Source organism: Pelobates fuscus, chromosome 13 (assembly GCF_036172605.1).
Source record: "Pelobates fuscus isolate aPelFus1 chromosome 13, aPelFus1.pri, whole genome shotgun sequence".
In the NCBI taxonomy this organism is placed as follows: Eukaryota; Metazoa; Chordata; class Amphibia; order Anura; family Pelobatidae; genus Pelobates; species Pelobates fuscus.
Genome location: NC_086329.1, coordinates 32,917,920 through 32,932,452, shown reverse-complemented (window position 1 = coordinate 32,932,452; position 14,533 = coordinate 32,917,920). Strand labels below are relative to the sequence as shown.

The 14,533-nt window shown below is 38.6% G+C and overlaps 1 protein-coding gene across 4 annotated transcripts in view; it reads left to right on the top strand.

Moving 5' to 3' along the window:
* The window catches only part of PPP2R5C (protein phosphatase 2 regulatory subunit B'gamma), an 87,504-nt gene that overhangs the window by 67,195 nt on the left and 5,776 nt on the right, over window positions 1-14,533 (top strand). For all 4 annotated transcript variants that reach the window (XM_063440009.1, XM_063440010.1, XM_063440012.1 and 1 more), the window contains 6 exons: window positions 2,339-2,398; window positions 4,371-4,479; window positions 4,953-5,006; window positions 5,341-5,511; window positions 5,692-5,819; window positions 8,666-8,767. In XM_063440009.1, coding sequence (XP_063296079.1) covers window positions 2,339-2,398; window positions 4,371-4,479; window positions 4,953-5,006; window positions 5,341-5,511; window positions 5,692-5,819; window positions 8,666-8,767 — 624 coding nt within the window. The remainder of the gene's footprint in view (window positions 1-2,338; window positions 2,399-4,370; window positions 4,480-4,952; window positions 5,007-5,340; window positions 5,512-5,691; window positions 5,820-8,665; window positions 8,768-14,533) is intronic.

Here is a 14,533-nt window from a genome sequence, read left to right as displayed (position 1 = left end):
AAAATCTGTGTTTTATAAGGGTCATCAATAAAAGTGGGATTCTTATAAGGCAATTTATTAAAATCAATACATCAATTTGTCTAGAAGCGTCAATATCTCTGTAGTAAGGTTTTAGGTAAATGTGACATTTATAAATTGCTGATAAAGTTAAAAAAACAAATTTGTAGGTGTGCCTTGGAAATTTTCTTATGCAAATGTGTTGACAGAAAGATGGTGAACCTCTGTTCTTCGGTGTGCTTCAGCTCTCTTTAAAAAAATTTTTTTTTTAAAATAAATTTATTAAGGTAAATGCACAAAATATACATGCCACATGTAGTGAATGCAGTGTGTTTAGACAGGGGAGCTGTGTGTGTTTGTGTAGTGTGTATAGTGGATGCAGTGTGTGTTTGTGTAGTGTATAGTGGATGCAGTGTGTGTTTGTGTAGTGTATAGTGGATGCAGTGTGTGTTTGTGTAGTGTATAGTGGATGCAGTGTGTGTTTGTGTAGTCTGTATAGTGGATGCAGTGTGTGTTTGTGTAGTGTATAGTGGATGCAGTGTGTGTTTGTGTAGTCTGTATAGTGGATGCAGTGTGTGTTTGTGTAGTGTGTATAGTGGATGCAGTGTGTGTGTAGTCTGTATAGTGGATGCAGTGTGTGTTTGTGTAGTGTGTATAGTGGATGCAGTGTGTGTGTAGTCTGTATAGTGGATGCAGTGTGTGTTTGTGTCGTGTGTGTATAGTGGATGCAGTGTGTGTTTGTGTAGTGTGTATAGTGGATGCAGAGTGTGTTTGTGTAGTGTGTATAGTGGATGCAGAGTGTGTGTTTGTGTAGTGTGTATAGTGGATGCAGAGTGTGTGTTTGTGTAGTGTGTATAGTGGATGCAGAGTGTGTGTTTGTGTAGTGTGTATAGTGGATGCAGAGTGTGTGTTTGTGTAGTGTGTATAGTGGATGCAGAGTGTGTGTTTGTGTAGTGTGTATAGTGGATGCAGAGTGTGTGTTTGTGTAGTGTGTATAGTGGATGCAGAGTGTGTGTTTGTGTAGTGTGTATAGTGGATGCAGAGTGTGTGTTTGTGTAGTGTGTATAGTGGATGCAGAGTGTGTGTTTGTGTAGTGTGTATAGTGGATGCAGAGTGTGTGTTTGTGTAGTGTGTGTATAGTGGATGCAGAGTGTGTGTTTGTGTAGTGTGTGTGTGTGTGTATAGTGGATGCAGAGTGTGTGTTTGTGTAGTGTGTGTGTGTATAGTGGATGCAGAGTGTGTGTTTGTGTAGTGTGTGTGTGTGTGTGTATAGTGGATGCAGAGTGTGTGTTTGTGTAGTGTGTGTTTGTGTAGTGTGTGTTTGTGTAGTGTGTGTTTGTGTAGTGTGTGTTTGTGTAGTGTGTGGTGGTGTGTGTGTGTGTTTCTGAAGGCATGTAATTTGTGTCCATTTAAATGTAGTACTCATTTGACAAAATACAAAACAAAGCACAAAGCAAGATTTGCTGAGAATGCTAGCAAATTTATACCCTGCCTGGAATCTCACTGAAACTATGCTGCTCTTATCTCTTTGAATTTTCAGAAAATATGTCGCCTCCGCACTTGTTACCAATTTTATTTGTAATATTTATATGCTTTATAGTATTCTCTGTTGGTCCGGTGGCTTGTTAAGTAGTGGGGGCCCGGCAGCAAGCAGCTCGTTCATCTCCCTGTGTAAATCTAGCGGCCCTTAGTGCCGCGCGGAGAGTTGCCATGGTAACCCGTGGCAACGCCCTGCAGCTGCGAGATTTAAAAATGGGAGCGGGAGGAGCTATTGACTGATACCGATATTGCCCAAAATACCGAATATCGGGCCATAATATCGGTAAAACCGATAATCGGTCAATCCCTACTGCAATGTAAACATTGCAGTTTCTCTGGTTCTGGGTTCTTATCGTGTCTTTAATAAAGCCAGCCTTCTATCATCTCCTGATGGAGAAGACTGAATGCAGGGCAGATGCCTAGGCCACCCAGGTAAGTCACTGAAATGGTCTAAAATGGTTTGACAGATTATACTGGAACGATACAAGGGTACTCCTGGTACCATCACTACTACAGCTTGGAGTGTTCATTGAATCTGAGACTTCTAGGATTACATGCTTTCATAAATGAAGCATTTTTGCTAATTCAAGACGCCTGCCACAAGACGCCTGCCACAAGACACCTGTAACTGGGAGGGTTTCAAACGTTTTGGGGCATTAATATGAATAAAACAAAAATGCTGCACTCACCTTAACATGTTCTCCTAAACATAACTCCTATAAAGTGTTTGTTTTTATTCTATGTGTTTTGTATATTTTCATTATCAAGCCTTAGAATATGTAATACATTTGTCTAATTTCAGGTTTATTTATGAAACAGAGCATCACAATGGCATAGCAGAGCTATTGGAAATTCTTGGAAGGTATGTTTTTTTTTTTGTTTTTCTGCCCTCTTTCTGGCATGCACTTTATAAGCCTTGTTAGGACCATATTCTGCTTTGGGAGTTTTGCCAATTTATAACATTTCCCCCAAAAATCTAATTGTATCTATACATTTGTTGGCCCAATGCATTATTTGTTGCCCTTTCATTTGTAATCCTGTCCTGTTAATGCAATTTGGAAATTTATATTCATATAATAGCACTTATTGGTACTTTTTTTTGCTGATGCTCTCAGCCAGTGAGCTTTCTCCTTCATGGCCCTTCTTTGCTTCAAAGCGCTAACCATGTTTGCCTAAAGGAGAAGACTAGAATCAGGGGCTGTGGATGCCATGTGGTATGTTGTCAAACCTCATTAAACAGTTTTGCTACTTACCATGGGATGGCATTAGGGCGTTCTTGGCACGGTAACTTTGCTTGGAACACGAGATAGGAATTGCAATGCACGTTCTCATGTGGCTGTTCGCTATAGTTCAGTGATATGCCTTTATAGAAATATGCAAGTGGAGAGTCTTAGAAATGTTTATGGAAATCGAATGTGCCTAGATTGTCATCACAGACCAACTGAAAGGAAGCTCTATCTCCAGGTAGCATAGCTATGAAACCAATGTAGCACTCACAGCCCTTCATAAAATTAAAGGAACACTAACATGTATTCCTGACCCTATAGTGTTAACACCACCATCTAGCCCCCTTGGGCCCATCATGCCTCCTTAAATATGGTAAAAATCTTACTGTAGTCAAGCCTGAAGCTGTAAATCTGCATGCTGTTAGACTCAGAAAAACAAGCAGTCTGCTGACATGTGGTAGCCTGATCGAATCACAGTGCTTCCCCATAGGATTGGCTGAGACTGACAAGGAGGCAGATCAGGGGCAGAGCCAGCATGATTCAGACACAGCCCTGGCCAATCAGCATCTCCTCATAGAGATGAATTGAATCAATGAGGAAAGTTCAGTGTCTGCTTGCAGAGGGAGGAGATACTGAATCACAGCATGCTGTGCACATTGCTGCCCTGTGCTCTGCTGACAGCAGATCTGAGTGGATTGAGGCATATTATGCCTCCATCAACTCGGAAGTCTCTCTGGTTCACTCTGAGTGACTGCAACTAGAGGTGTTCCTAGCTTTCAATGTAAACACTCTATTTTCTCAGAAAATACAGTGTTTACATGAGAGGCTGCAGGGAGCTATAGTTCTCACCTGAACAACCTCATTACGCTGAAGTTGTTCAGGTGACTATAGTGTCCCTTTAACTGTTCCTGTATAGTATTTATATGGCTGTTAAGGTTGAAATAATGTATCTTGCCTCTTTCCGCTGCTACTTACTAGAGACTCTTAAAAACTGCATAGATGAGAAATGTGTGCATCAGTAATTAATATATATGCTCCATTGTTTTGTTTTGTTTTCTTCCCATGGCTATACAGTACATGCTAATGGGGTTTATGGTCGTTTATGTGCAGCCTTTATGTCTGTCAGAATATTTTTTGGTTCTTTTTCAGCAATAACGATTTATTCAGCACATATTGTTCTGCAAAATGATCTATTTTTAAAGGAGCAGCCAATCTAAAAATATTTTTCTGACATCAGCTAAGTCATGAATTGCTTAACTTAGTACTTTGAGTTCTTAGCAGTGTTTAACTTAGACGCGTTTAACCTAGACGCACTGAAAAAAACGGTTTTAGAGAGGGCAATTTACAGTGTGTTTACACATGGACACAGTATAAACAAATGTGTCCATTCATTCATTCTCAATGGCATGATATCTTATTTGGATCTCTAGGGATTTACATCCTACAAAGCAAAGTGTTTTGTAAAAATAACCAGGTCAGATTTGGGTCATGAATCAAATGTATATTTTGATGAATGTATCTGTCCTTAGAAATGTGTGCTGTTATAGTAATTATATATATCGTATGCGGGATGTTTGGATGTAAATGGCCTGCATTCTCTCATTTCAGTATAATAAATGGTTTTGCGTTACCATTAAAAGAAGAGCACAAAATTTTCTTACTGAAGGTGTTGTTACCGCTACACAAAGTGAAATCACTCAGTGTCTACCATCCGCAGGTACAGCATGATTTCATGACATTGGCTAAAATTATGTATGTGACTGTTATAGCAAGTAAGAAGCTTTAGCTATAAAAAATACCAAAACCCAATTGTTAGAATAAATGTTGAAGCAACAAAAAAGTATTTGTCCATGTGTGGCATGCTTCACACTCTCCTACTGTAGCTCGGGAAGATGGCCCACATCTGCTGACGGTTGAAATTTGCACTTGACAACCACTGCTCTAAACTAGCAGTTCCCCGTTTTGGTCTCTGCATTTCGTTATTTTACATAGACATGCCTCTTTGTCCTATTTCTACCCTAGACTATGCTTAAGCCGTCTCAATACGTTGTCTTAAAATGAAGACAACAGATGGTTTCATAAGCCTTTTCATCAAAATTCCGAAAGACTCCAAAGTTTTTGCTGCATTCTAATTAGACGTAATGCAATAGTTTGAGATTTCAGTAATTGTATTTTCTGCTTTCCTTTTAGTTGGCGTACTGTGTAGTACAGTTTTTAGAGAAGGACAGCACCTTAACTGAACCAGTAAGTTTTATATTCTTAATACACCACTTATAGAAAATTATGAATGTATTCTTTTAAATTTAATGCAGACTTAAGTGAGAGGACATATCTAATAATACAAACAAGTCTCTTTTTTTCTTTCTTTTTTTTTTTATTAATTATACTTACTACGCACTGCAAATGGTGTTAGTAATTATGCATTTATAACTTAATTGTAATATAATTGGAATTGTTTTCATTATGTAAAATTGTTTGTTTTGACTGGCCAATTTTTGCACAAAATAATGCTCATACTCATTGCACCAAGAAGATTAAGTTCTGCTTTACATAAAGATTTCAATTGACATTTTTGCAGGTGGTCATGGCGTTGCTGAAATACTGGCCGAAAACACATAGTCCAAAGGAAGTCATGTTTTTAAATGAGCTAGAAGAGATTTTAGATGTCATAGAGCCTTCTGAGTTTGTGAAAATAATGGAGCCCCTTTTCAGACAGCTAGCCAAATGTGTATCAAGCCCACATTTTCAGGTACCTTTCTGTGTAACAATTGTGTGTAATGTATTTGTATAATAGTACAGATATATAAGCAATTAATGATAAGATTAGGGACATTCCAATCTAATTTCTGCTTTCTACAAAGATGATTGAATAAGTTAAAGATGTGTCTCTAAAACACATAAGAAATTAATATTGTCATTGTTTATTCAGGTGGCGGAACGAGCACTATATTATTGGAATAATGAGTATATCATGAGTTTAATCAGTGACAATGCAGCTAAAATCTTGCCTATTATGTTTCCATCATTGTACCGGAATTCAAAGACGCATTGGAACAAGTAAGTAACTCTGAAGAGTGTCTTTTTATGATTGCTTGTGTTTCAGTCCTGTGTAGATTTGACAAATCTTTAAAGGAACACTACAGTCACCTAAATTACTTTAGCTAAATAAAGCAGTTTTAGTGTATAGATCATTCCCCTGCAATTCCACTGCTCAATTCACTGTCATTTAGGAGTTAAATCACTTTGTTTCTGTTTATGCAGCCCTAGCCACACCTCCCCTGGCTATGGTTGACAGAGCCTGCATGAAAAAAAAATGGTTTCACTTTCAAACAGATGTAATTTACCTTAAATAATTGTATCTCAATCTCTAAATTGAACTTTAATCACATACAGGAGGCTCTTGTAGGGTCTAGCAAGCTATTAACATAGCAGGGAATAAGAAAATCTTAATTAAACAGAACTTGCAATAAAGAAAGCCTAAATAGGGCTCTCTTTACAGGAAGTGTTTATGGAAGGCTGTGCAAGTCACATGCAGGGAGGTGTGACTAGGGTTCATAAACAAAGGGATTTAACTCCTAAATGGCAGAGGATTGAGCAGTGGGGCTGAAGGGGGAATGTTCTATACACCAAAACTGCTTCATTAAGCTAATGTTGTTCAGGTGACTATAGTGTCCCTAGAATAGAACTGGCATAAATGTTAAAATAAATTTGTCTGCCGCGATAGCACAGCACGTGAACCTTGTTTCAGTCAGCATAAAGAAGCACGCCAGAGGCCTCTCAATTTAGCCTACTCTACATTTTATTCATAATAGAGGACAGGTTGGGTTTGGTTTGGATTGTGATATCTAATGCCGCACATTGATGTGCAGCCCCTTTTGTACTACAGCTGTAACATGCTCCCTATTTATTAAGAATCTGATTGAGATTCACATGAAATGATTGGAAGTGAAGTTGGAATGGAATTTTATTTTAAAATGTTAGTGTGGGGGGCGGAGCCTGACCTCCAAGCGAGCCAGACTTGCAACCTGGCAGACTAACCTAAACATGTACCAAAGGTCAGGGGAACCTGGGCACGCCGACCGACACCTCACACGAGCGTCTCTCACAAGAAAAACCCGGGATCCTTGCTGTGGCCTTCCTGGCATGGGGCTGAGGGGGCCGGTACCCTTGTGTTTCGTGCCGGGATCTGGTCTTGTGGCATTCCTACCTCTCACACTCCCCCCTCCCCTCCACCCCCATAGACCGGCGGGGGGTTATCCCGTTACCCACACTCTCCCTACTATCCAGTTTGCACTGCCTTGGACCCATCGGTCCAAAATGGCAGGTGCCAATCCTTTGCAAACACATGGCAAGAGCAACATGCAGAGGAGACTGTATATCTCCACTACAGACTCTCTGAAGAGGCTTGAGGACATCTTCCAGCGCTTCTGTCTGAAGATTCAACAACGAACCTCCGCAATTAAAGTCAACACTCGTCCAGGAGTCTGACAACGGCTGGTGAAGGGGCCCCCTAAAAGCGACACACAGTATGGCCAACCTGCTGGTACCATGGCTCACCCAGCGGCAAAACCAGCCCAGCCTCCAACCAAAGTGCACGCCATTTACCCAAGGCGAAAAATGCAAGGGTCTCAAACTGATGGCAACACGCAAGCAGACGCACATCGACACCCAAGCAGCTGACCCACATAGTCCAGCGCTGCACCCCACAAGAGCTGAGCCTGAATCCTGCCAGAATAAAATCTAAAGTCAAGCCTATCTACAAGCAGGAGATGCAGTGGAAAGCCCTACTCCCGGTTTCTCAGCAGATATGCCAACTCTCACCGGGGACCCAGGGTCCGAAGTGTTCCTGTTGATCCGTGGACTCTGATATACCAGCAGCTGGTATAGGATGATTGTAAACATACCCCCCATGACTTTGTCTGCTCCCCATAATAATAGCTAAGATCCTATTGTCTGCGTTTTAACCCACTAAGCCTATATACGCAATCTGCTTAAAGCCCATTAGGGGACATAAGCCATTGAGTTACCTATGGCTTCCAGCATGCTACCAATATTGCTTTGCTTCACCTTTAGTCAGTCATGTCGACTCCCACACGCTGATCTCATAACTGCACAAGCACAACCAACATGTCTGTGTACTAGTCATCCCATGTTAATCTTGTTATAATAAAAAATGGTGCACAATAACGTTAATACCCCAATTATATTGCATGATATCGTGCATGAGGATTGCCTTTGGGATACCTCAGGCTTGTATGTACAAATCATATTCACTGCAAAAATATAAAATAAAAATAATAAATGTTAGTGTTACTAAATATATATAGAAAGTCACTTCAGTACATGTGCATGCAAACAATATTTTTTTAAAGTTGATTATAGAGTGTAGACCTAAGCAATGCATACATAATTTTCCTTCTTACCTCTAAATTGAAAAACTAGTGCAAGCCATGTCCTACAGATGACCTGTTTTTTCTCTCATGAAATTACTACTGCTGGTTTTGATTCCCTTAAATATTTGCCAGTTATGACCTTGCATATAGTTTGATTTTTCAGAAAATGTCTTTGATTTACACATTGTTTCGTTACTTTAGAAAAAAAATGCAACCTCTTCCAAGTTTGTTTCACTGTATAGGTGCATTTTATTTTGTCTTGATATTTTTACACTTACCGTCTCTTGTTTTTGTAAGTCATACTTGTCTGTTTGAATTTATACATACTGTTCTCCTATTGTACAGTAAAATTGTATATGTATGATAATAATGAACATCTCTGTCCTCTAAAGTAGCTGACCGTAAGTGAGACCCTTGATCGATTTCATCTAGTTCATCAGGGTATAATTATCCTCTTTAAGTTTTACATGCCTGGGTGAGTATTAATGCATGTTTTTCTTTCTACTCTAGGACTATACATGGATTGATATACAATGCTCTAAAGCTCTTTATGGAAATGAACCAAAAACTATTTGATGACTGCACTCAACAGTTTAAAGCAGAAAAGCAGAAGTAAGATTGTTTTAAAAGTAGAAAATAATGATGTAAATTGTCCTGCAGTGAGAGATTTTGTTGGATTGGACACCTCTGCTACTTACCTTCATATCTTTGTAGTAGTTTATTTTTATTTATTTGTTATATCACCCACTCACCCAACTTAAATATGTATTTGTCTTAAAGGGACGTTATAGTCACCAGAACCACTACAGCTTAATGTAGAGGTTTTGGTGTCTAAAGCATGTCCCTGCAGTATCAGCCCTCTAAACACTGCATTTTCAGAGAAAAGGACAGGGTTTGCATTGCTGCCTAGTAACACCTCAAGTGACTTTCACACAGATGGCCACTAGTGACTTTTCACACAGATGCTTTCTAGTCCAGTGCTGCAGAGTGTGCAGCACTTGCATTCAGCGTCTTCACGTCCTGCATGGAGGTGCTCAAAATTCCCCATAGAAATGCATTGATTCAGGGTTTTGCCACACATGCACAAGCGCCTCCCAATGCTTTCCTAAGGGAAAGCATTAGATTGGCTCAGATTATGAAGATTGATTATCTCTGCTATGGTGGCAGAACCAGACGCGGCGAGATCGCCGTGGAAGAAAAGGTAAGTTTTAAATCTTTAATCTCTACGGAACAAAGGAAGTAAACAGAGATTTCTGCACTATAGTATTCCTTTAATAAAAATGAGTAGACAAACGTTTCTGACTTGAGTTAATAATCTAGCACTTGCTGATGTTTCGGGCACAAGCAACCAAGACCAAAAAGCATCTGCTTTCAGAATGACAGTGCAGTAATGTGGGTTACTGTTGGAAACTTTCTTAACCCAGTTACCCTGAAATTATTACCTAGTGTTTTAAAAAAAAAAAAAAAAAAAAAAACAGCTTGAATTACAGAAGTTTGTCCTGATAAAGTGGCAGCACGTTACCCCTAACTCCTGGAATATTTATTTCTTCTCACGTAGAGAGAGAGAACCGAAATAAAACCTTTCCTTGACAAGTTTCTGATTTTGTGTCCTAGCAGAGAGCTAGGTTTCAGCTCGTAGTTAGTTGCAAGTTAGTTGCACAACTGTCCCCTGCTTCGTTTATGAATACAGTTGAAGGAGGCTGATGGTTTCAATGTGGTTCATTAAACTAGCGAAGGGAAATCTCTTTACCAGATCCAGTATATCCATACACAGAATCATTGCATTTGTAGCTCCCATCATGACCCAAATGTAGTTGGATTGGAAGGTTTGGGGCACCCCCCTCTCCCCGAGAGTGATTTACCTCTTTAATTTAGGAAATGTATTTACATTTAAGTATAAATTATTTTCCTTTCATCAGAGGTTTAAGCGCTATTAGGTCATCCTTTGTTTTTCAGCATATTTGGATTATGATTCCTATTTCGGGTGAAGTAGCAACTTGTCAGAGAGACAAAATGCACTGTGCGTTCCGGCCTCATTTCCAGTTTAGAGAACCGTAATGATTTCTCCTGCCTTTAGGCCTTCAGTAGTGGCTTTCTGCCTTTAAGGTCTGTTTTGCTCTCTGCTCCCAGAGCTGGCAGTCTACCAGTGTGCTTGGAATGGTACAGTTTTGATTATTCAGCACCTGGCAATTAGGGTTGTTTAGCAACGGCTAGCTGGGATTTCTTTTGCTTTCACAGCATGAGGCTGCCAATTTTTCTCCTTCCAGATGTTGGCTCCGCCTCCATTTTATTGAGGCAGCATTTATGGCTTCCTCCCTGTGTTTAATGCAGGGGGTCCTGCTGTTCTAATCCAACTGATACAAAAAAGTGTTGTTGCTTTTTTTTTTGTTTTTTGCGTGGGGGGTTCTGCTTTTCTTGTTTGGTTATTTATTTATTTTTTTTATCCACCTATAATCTTTTTCTTCCAGAAATTAGGAGTTTTGCAAGGAGTGCAGGGAGACCTGAATTTGTAGGATGGCTTTATAATGGAGCAAACCTATGTCCCTTTCCTGGTTTGTGTTTCTTCAAAGATGTCCCTGTTCAATAATATATATGCCAGTTTATGTATGGTGTCCAGTGCTATCAAGTCACTCCATTAAGGGCTCTGAATCCAGGAGCCTGATATCCACTCACACATTGACTTCTCAAATGTCAGCTGCAGAAGCTTTAAGGTGCTCGATAGTCATAGATTTTTTTTTTTTTTCTATATATTTTCCCTTCCTTCTTTCATGGTAGCTTGTTTTTTGACTCCCTGTCATGGTAGTTTCATGAAAGGGAGTCATGTTCCTCTGTTTAAGATCTCCCCAGCTTAAGAAGCTCGAGAGGGGGCCAGAGACCCAAATATTGTTTTTACCATTATAGGGTCAAGAACACACGGGTGTATTCCTGACCCTATAGTGTTCCTTTAACCCCTTAACGCCGTTACGGCGTGCTATGCCGTCACGGGTTAAGTGGGCTTTAACGCCGTTATGACGGCATAGCACGCCGTAACGGCTTGCAGCCCCAGGAGGTAAGTTATACTTACCTCCGCCGCGATCCGCTTCGGGAGGACTGCCTCACAGCCCAGGCAGCCCTCCCACGGCAAATGAGGCCCCCGGGGGCCATGTGATCGCTCTCAAAGAGCGATCACATGGCCCCCTATAGCTGGCTGTGGATATGCCAGCAGGGGGACTGTTTGAAATATCAGACAGTCCCCCTGCTGGTGGGAAGAATTAAAAAAAATAATTAGACATGTGTAAAAATAAAATAAATGCATTTTTATATATATATAATATGTATATATATTATATATATAATATATATACATATTATATATATGTAACGTCATACAAAGTGTATTTTAATATTAATATAAGTATATATATTAATATTAAAATACACTTAGAATGACATTACATATATATAATATGTATATATATTATATATATAATAGATCTACATATATATATTATATATAAATACGTATAATTAAAATAATAAATAAATTAAATAATAAAATAAATAAATAAAATATTGAAACAAAATTTAATATAAATTATATATGCATATGTAATTTCATTCTAACTGTATTTTGTTATTAATATATATATATCGGTAACAAAATACACTTAGAATGACATTCTATATATATCTATCTATATATAAAATGCAAATAACCGCAAATATATATATATAGATAAATACATATAATTACATAAAAGATTACATCAGTATACACGTAGAATTTAAATACCTATAAATGCATATATATTAAAATTCTACATGTATATTTAAATAATCTTTTAACGTAATTATGTGATTTGATTAATTAAAATTTGATTGACATGCATGACAACACAGGGAGAAAGTGCAGAGAATTTAATTTGCAAGCACTATATTTGACCCTGTAACTCTCCAAGACACCATAAAACCTGTACATAGGGGGTACTGTTTTACCCGGGAGACTTCGCTGAACTCAAATATTCATGTTTCAAACTGGTAAATTGTATTACAACGATGATATTTTAAGTAAAAGTGACGTTTTTTGCATTTTTTACAAGCGAACTGCACTTTTATGGTCTATATTATTGTTGTAATATGTTTTACTGTTTTAAAACACTAATATTTGTGTTTAGTGAAGTCTCCCGAGAATAACAGTACCCCCCATGTACAGGTTTTATGGTGTTTTGGAACGTTAGAGAGTCACATATAAGGCTTGCATTTAATTTTTTTCACATTGAAATTTGCCAGATTGGTTATGTTGCCTTTGAGAGCGTATGGTAGCCCAGGAATGAGAATTACCCCCATGATGGCATACCATTTGCAAAAGTAGACAACCCGAGGTATTGCAAGTGGGGTATGTCCAGTCTTTCTTAGTAGCCACTTAGTCACAAACACTGGCCAAATATTCGTTTTTTGCTTTTTTCACACAAAAACAAATATGAACGCTAACTTTGGCCAGTGTTTGTGACTAAGTGGCTACTAAAAAAGACTAAACATACCCCACTTTCAATACCTTGGCTTGTCTACTTTTTCAAATGGTATGCCATTATGGGGGTAATTCTCATTCCTGGGCTACCACACCGTCTCAAAGGTAACATTACCAATCTGGCAAATTTCAATTTGAAAATGTAATGTTCTATATTTGACCCTGTAACTTTCCAAAACAACATAAAACCTGTTAATGGGGGGTACTGTTGTACTCGTGAGACATCGCTGATTACAAATATGTGCATTTTTTTTGCAGTAAAACCTAACAGTATTATGACATTCACAGTTAAAATGTCAGACGGAAATGCAAATGTAAAAAAAAATCTTATTTTCTCACATTTTTTTTACTTTTATTCATAATAAATGATGTTCCATATATGAATAGTTAATGATAGATTAAAGTCCTGTTTCTCCTGAACAAAATGATATATAATAAGTGTGGGTGCATATAATTTGAAAGAGGGGAACTACGGGTGAACAGACACATAGCGCAAATTCCAGTTTTTGTTTACGTTTTGTTTTGATCAGAACGTGCACTATTGACTCCGTCCTGAAGGGGTTAAGTATGATCATCATTTAAACTTCCCAGCAGTCTGATTGTGACTATTATAACCATGACCGCTGTAGTAGCAAGTTGTACATTTGTGGGTGTCAATCCTATAAATCTGTTGATCATGAGAGTCAACAGTGATTTTGGTAATATTAGATTTATCTGCTATTTAAAGCTTGTAGTTGGTCTGATTCCTTGAAAGCATACAGTGCTAGGGAGTCATGCACCCCAGAACCTCTCCAAGAACAGAATAATGGTCTTCTTAATGCACTCTGAAAGCCATGCACCTACCTTATCACTCACCCGGTAACTGTCATCCCTGGTCTAACTCATTCCTGAAGGATTAATATGGCTGCCTTGAACTGCTGCTTTGCAGGATTACTGCAAGAGCATCAAGGCTGAATTTCTTCTTTTCCAGTACCAAACTGGAAGCTTAGCAGAGGATTTCTCCCGTTTTGCATTTGAAATGCACTTTTGATTCTCACATTAGTAATGTGTTTTTGATATGCATTTAAAATCCTAGGGAGCAAACAAAAAATAACTTGTTCTGCACTGTACTGTTTTAGGCCATTAGCCAGGACACCTTTTGCAAATGCATTTCCTAAAACTCCGATAATTTCATTCAAGTGACTGGATTTCTGTAAATACCCGACTTTGCACTGAGCAAAATGTCACAGTGAAGACCTGAATCAATCCATTCATTGAGTTTCACAGTTACACAGGCCCATCAAGGTCATCCGTTTTTGCTGTTGATCCAAAAGAAGGCAATAAACCCAGTTTTGCTAAAAACTGGAAAAAAGTTCTTCTTGACATAATGTGTAATTGTTAGTATTCATCCAGTTGCTGTTTAAACTTCCGTGCAGACTCTGATAAAACCACCTTTTCAGGCAGAAAATTCTTTATTGTTCTTGCTGTAAAAAAAACAATAACTTTGCCTTAGACTGTCACCTTTCTGCCAGTCTACATCCGTGACCTCTTGCCTTACGTATATTCCTAGTTATGAATAGATTTCCAGACAATGGTTTGTATTGTAGTCGTCATTGTTCACGCATGTGCATTCCAGTCCACTCTCCTTGGCGTCCAGGTTACATAAATGTCTTGCAAACCGTTCTCATTATATTAACAATGGCTGGACTTTTTCTGGTCAGACCTTTTTAGGTCAGTTTGTTTTAGCAAAATAGAAGGATTTTTACTTGCTGCTGTGAAAGCACCAGATCAGGCAAGCATATGTTCATTAATTGTGCTCTTTTCTTAGTCGAACATTTGATCTTAACATTTAATTTCTTATTCCCTGGTATAACCAGATAAATGTGGAACGA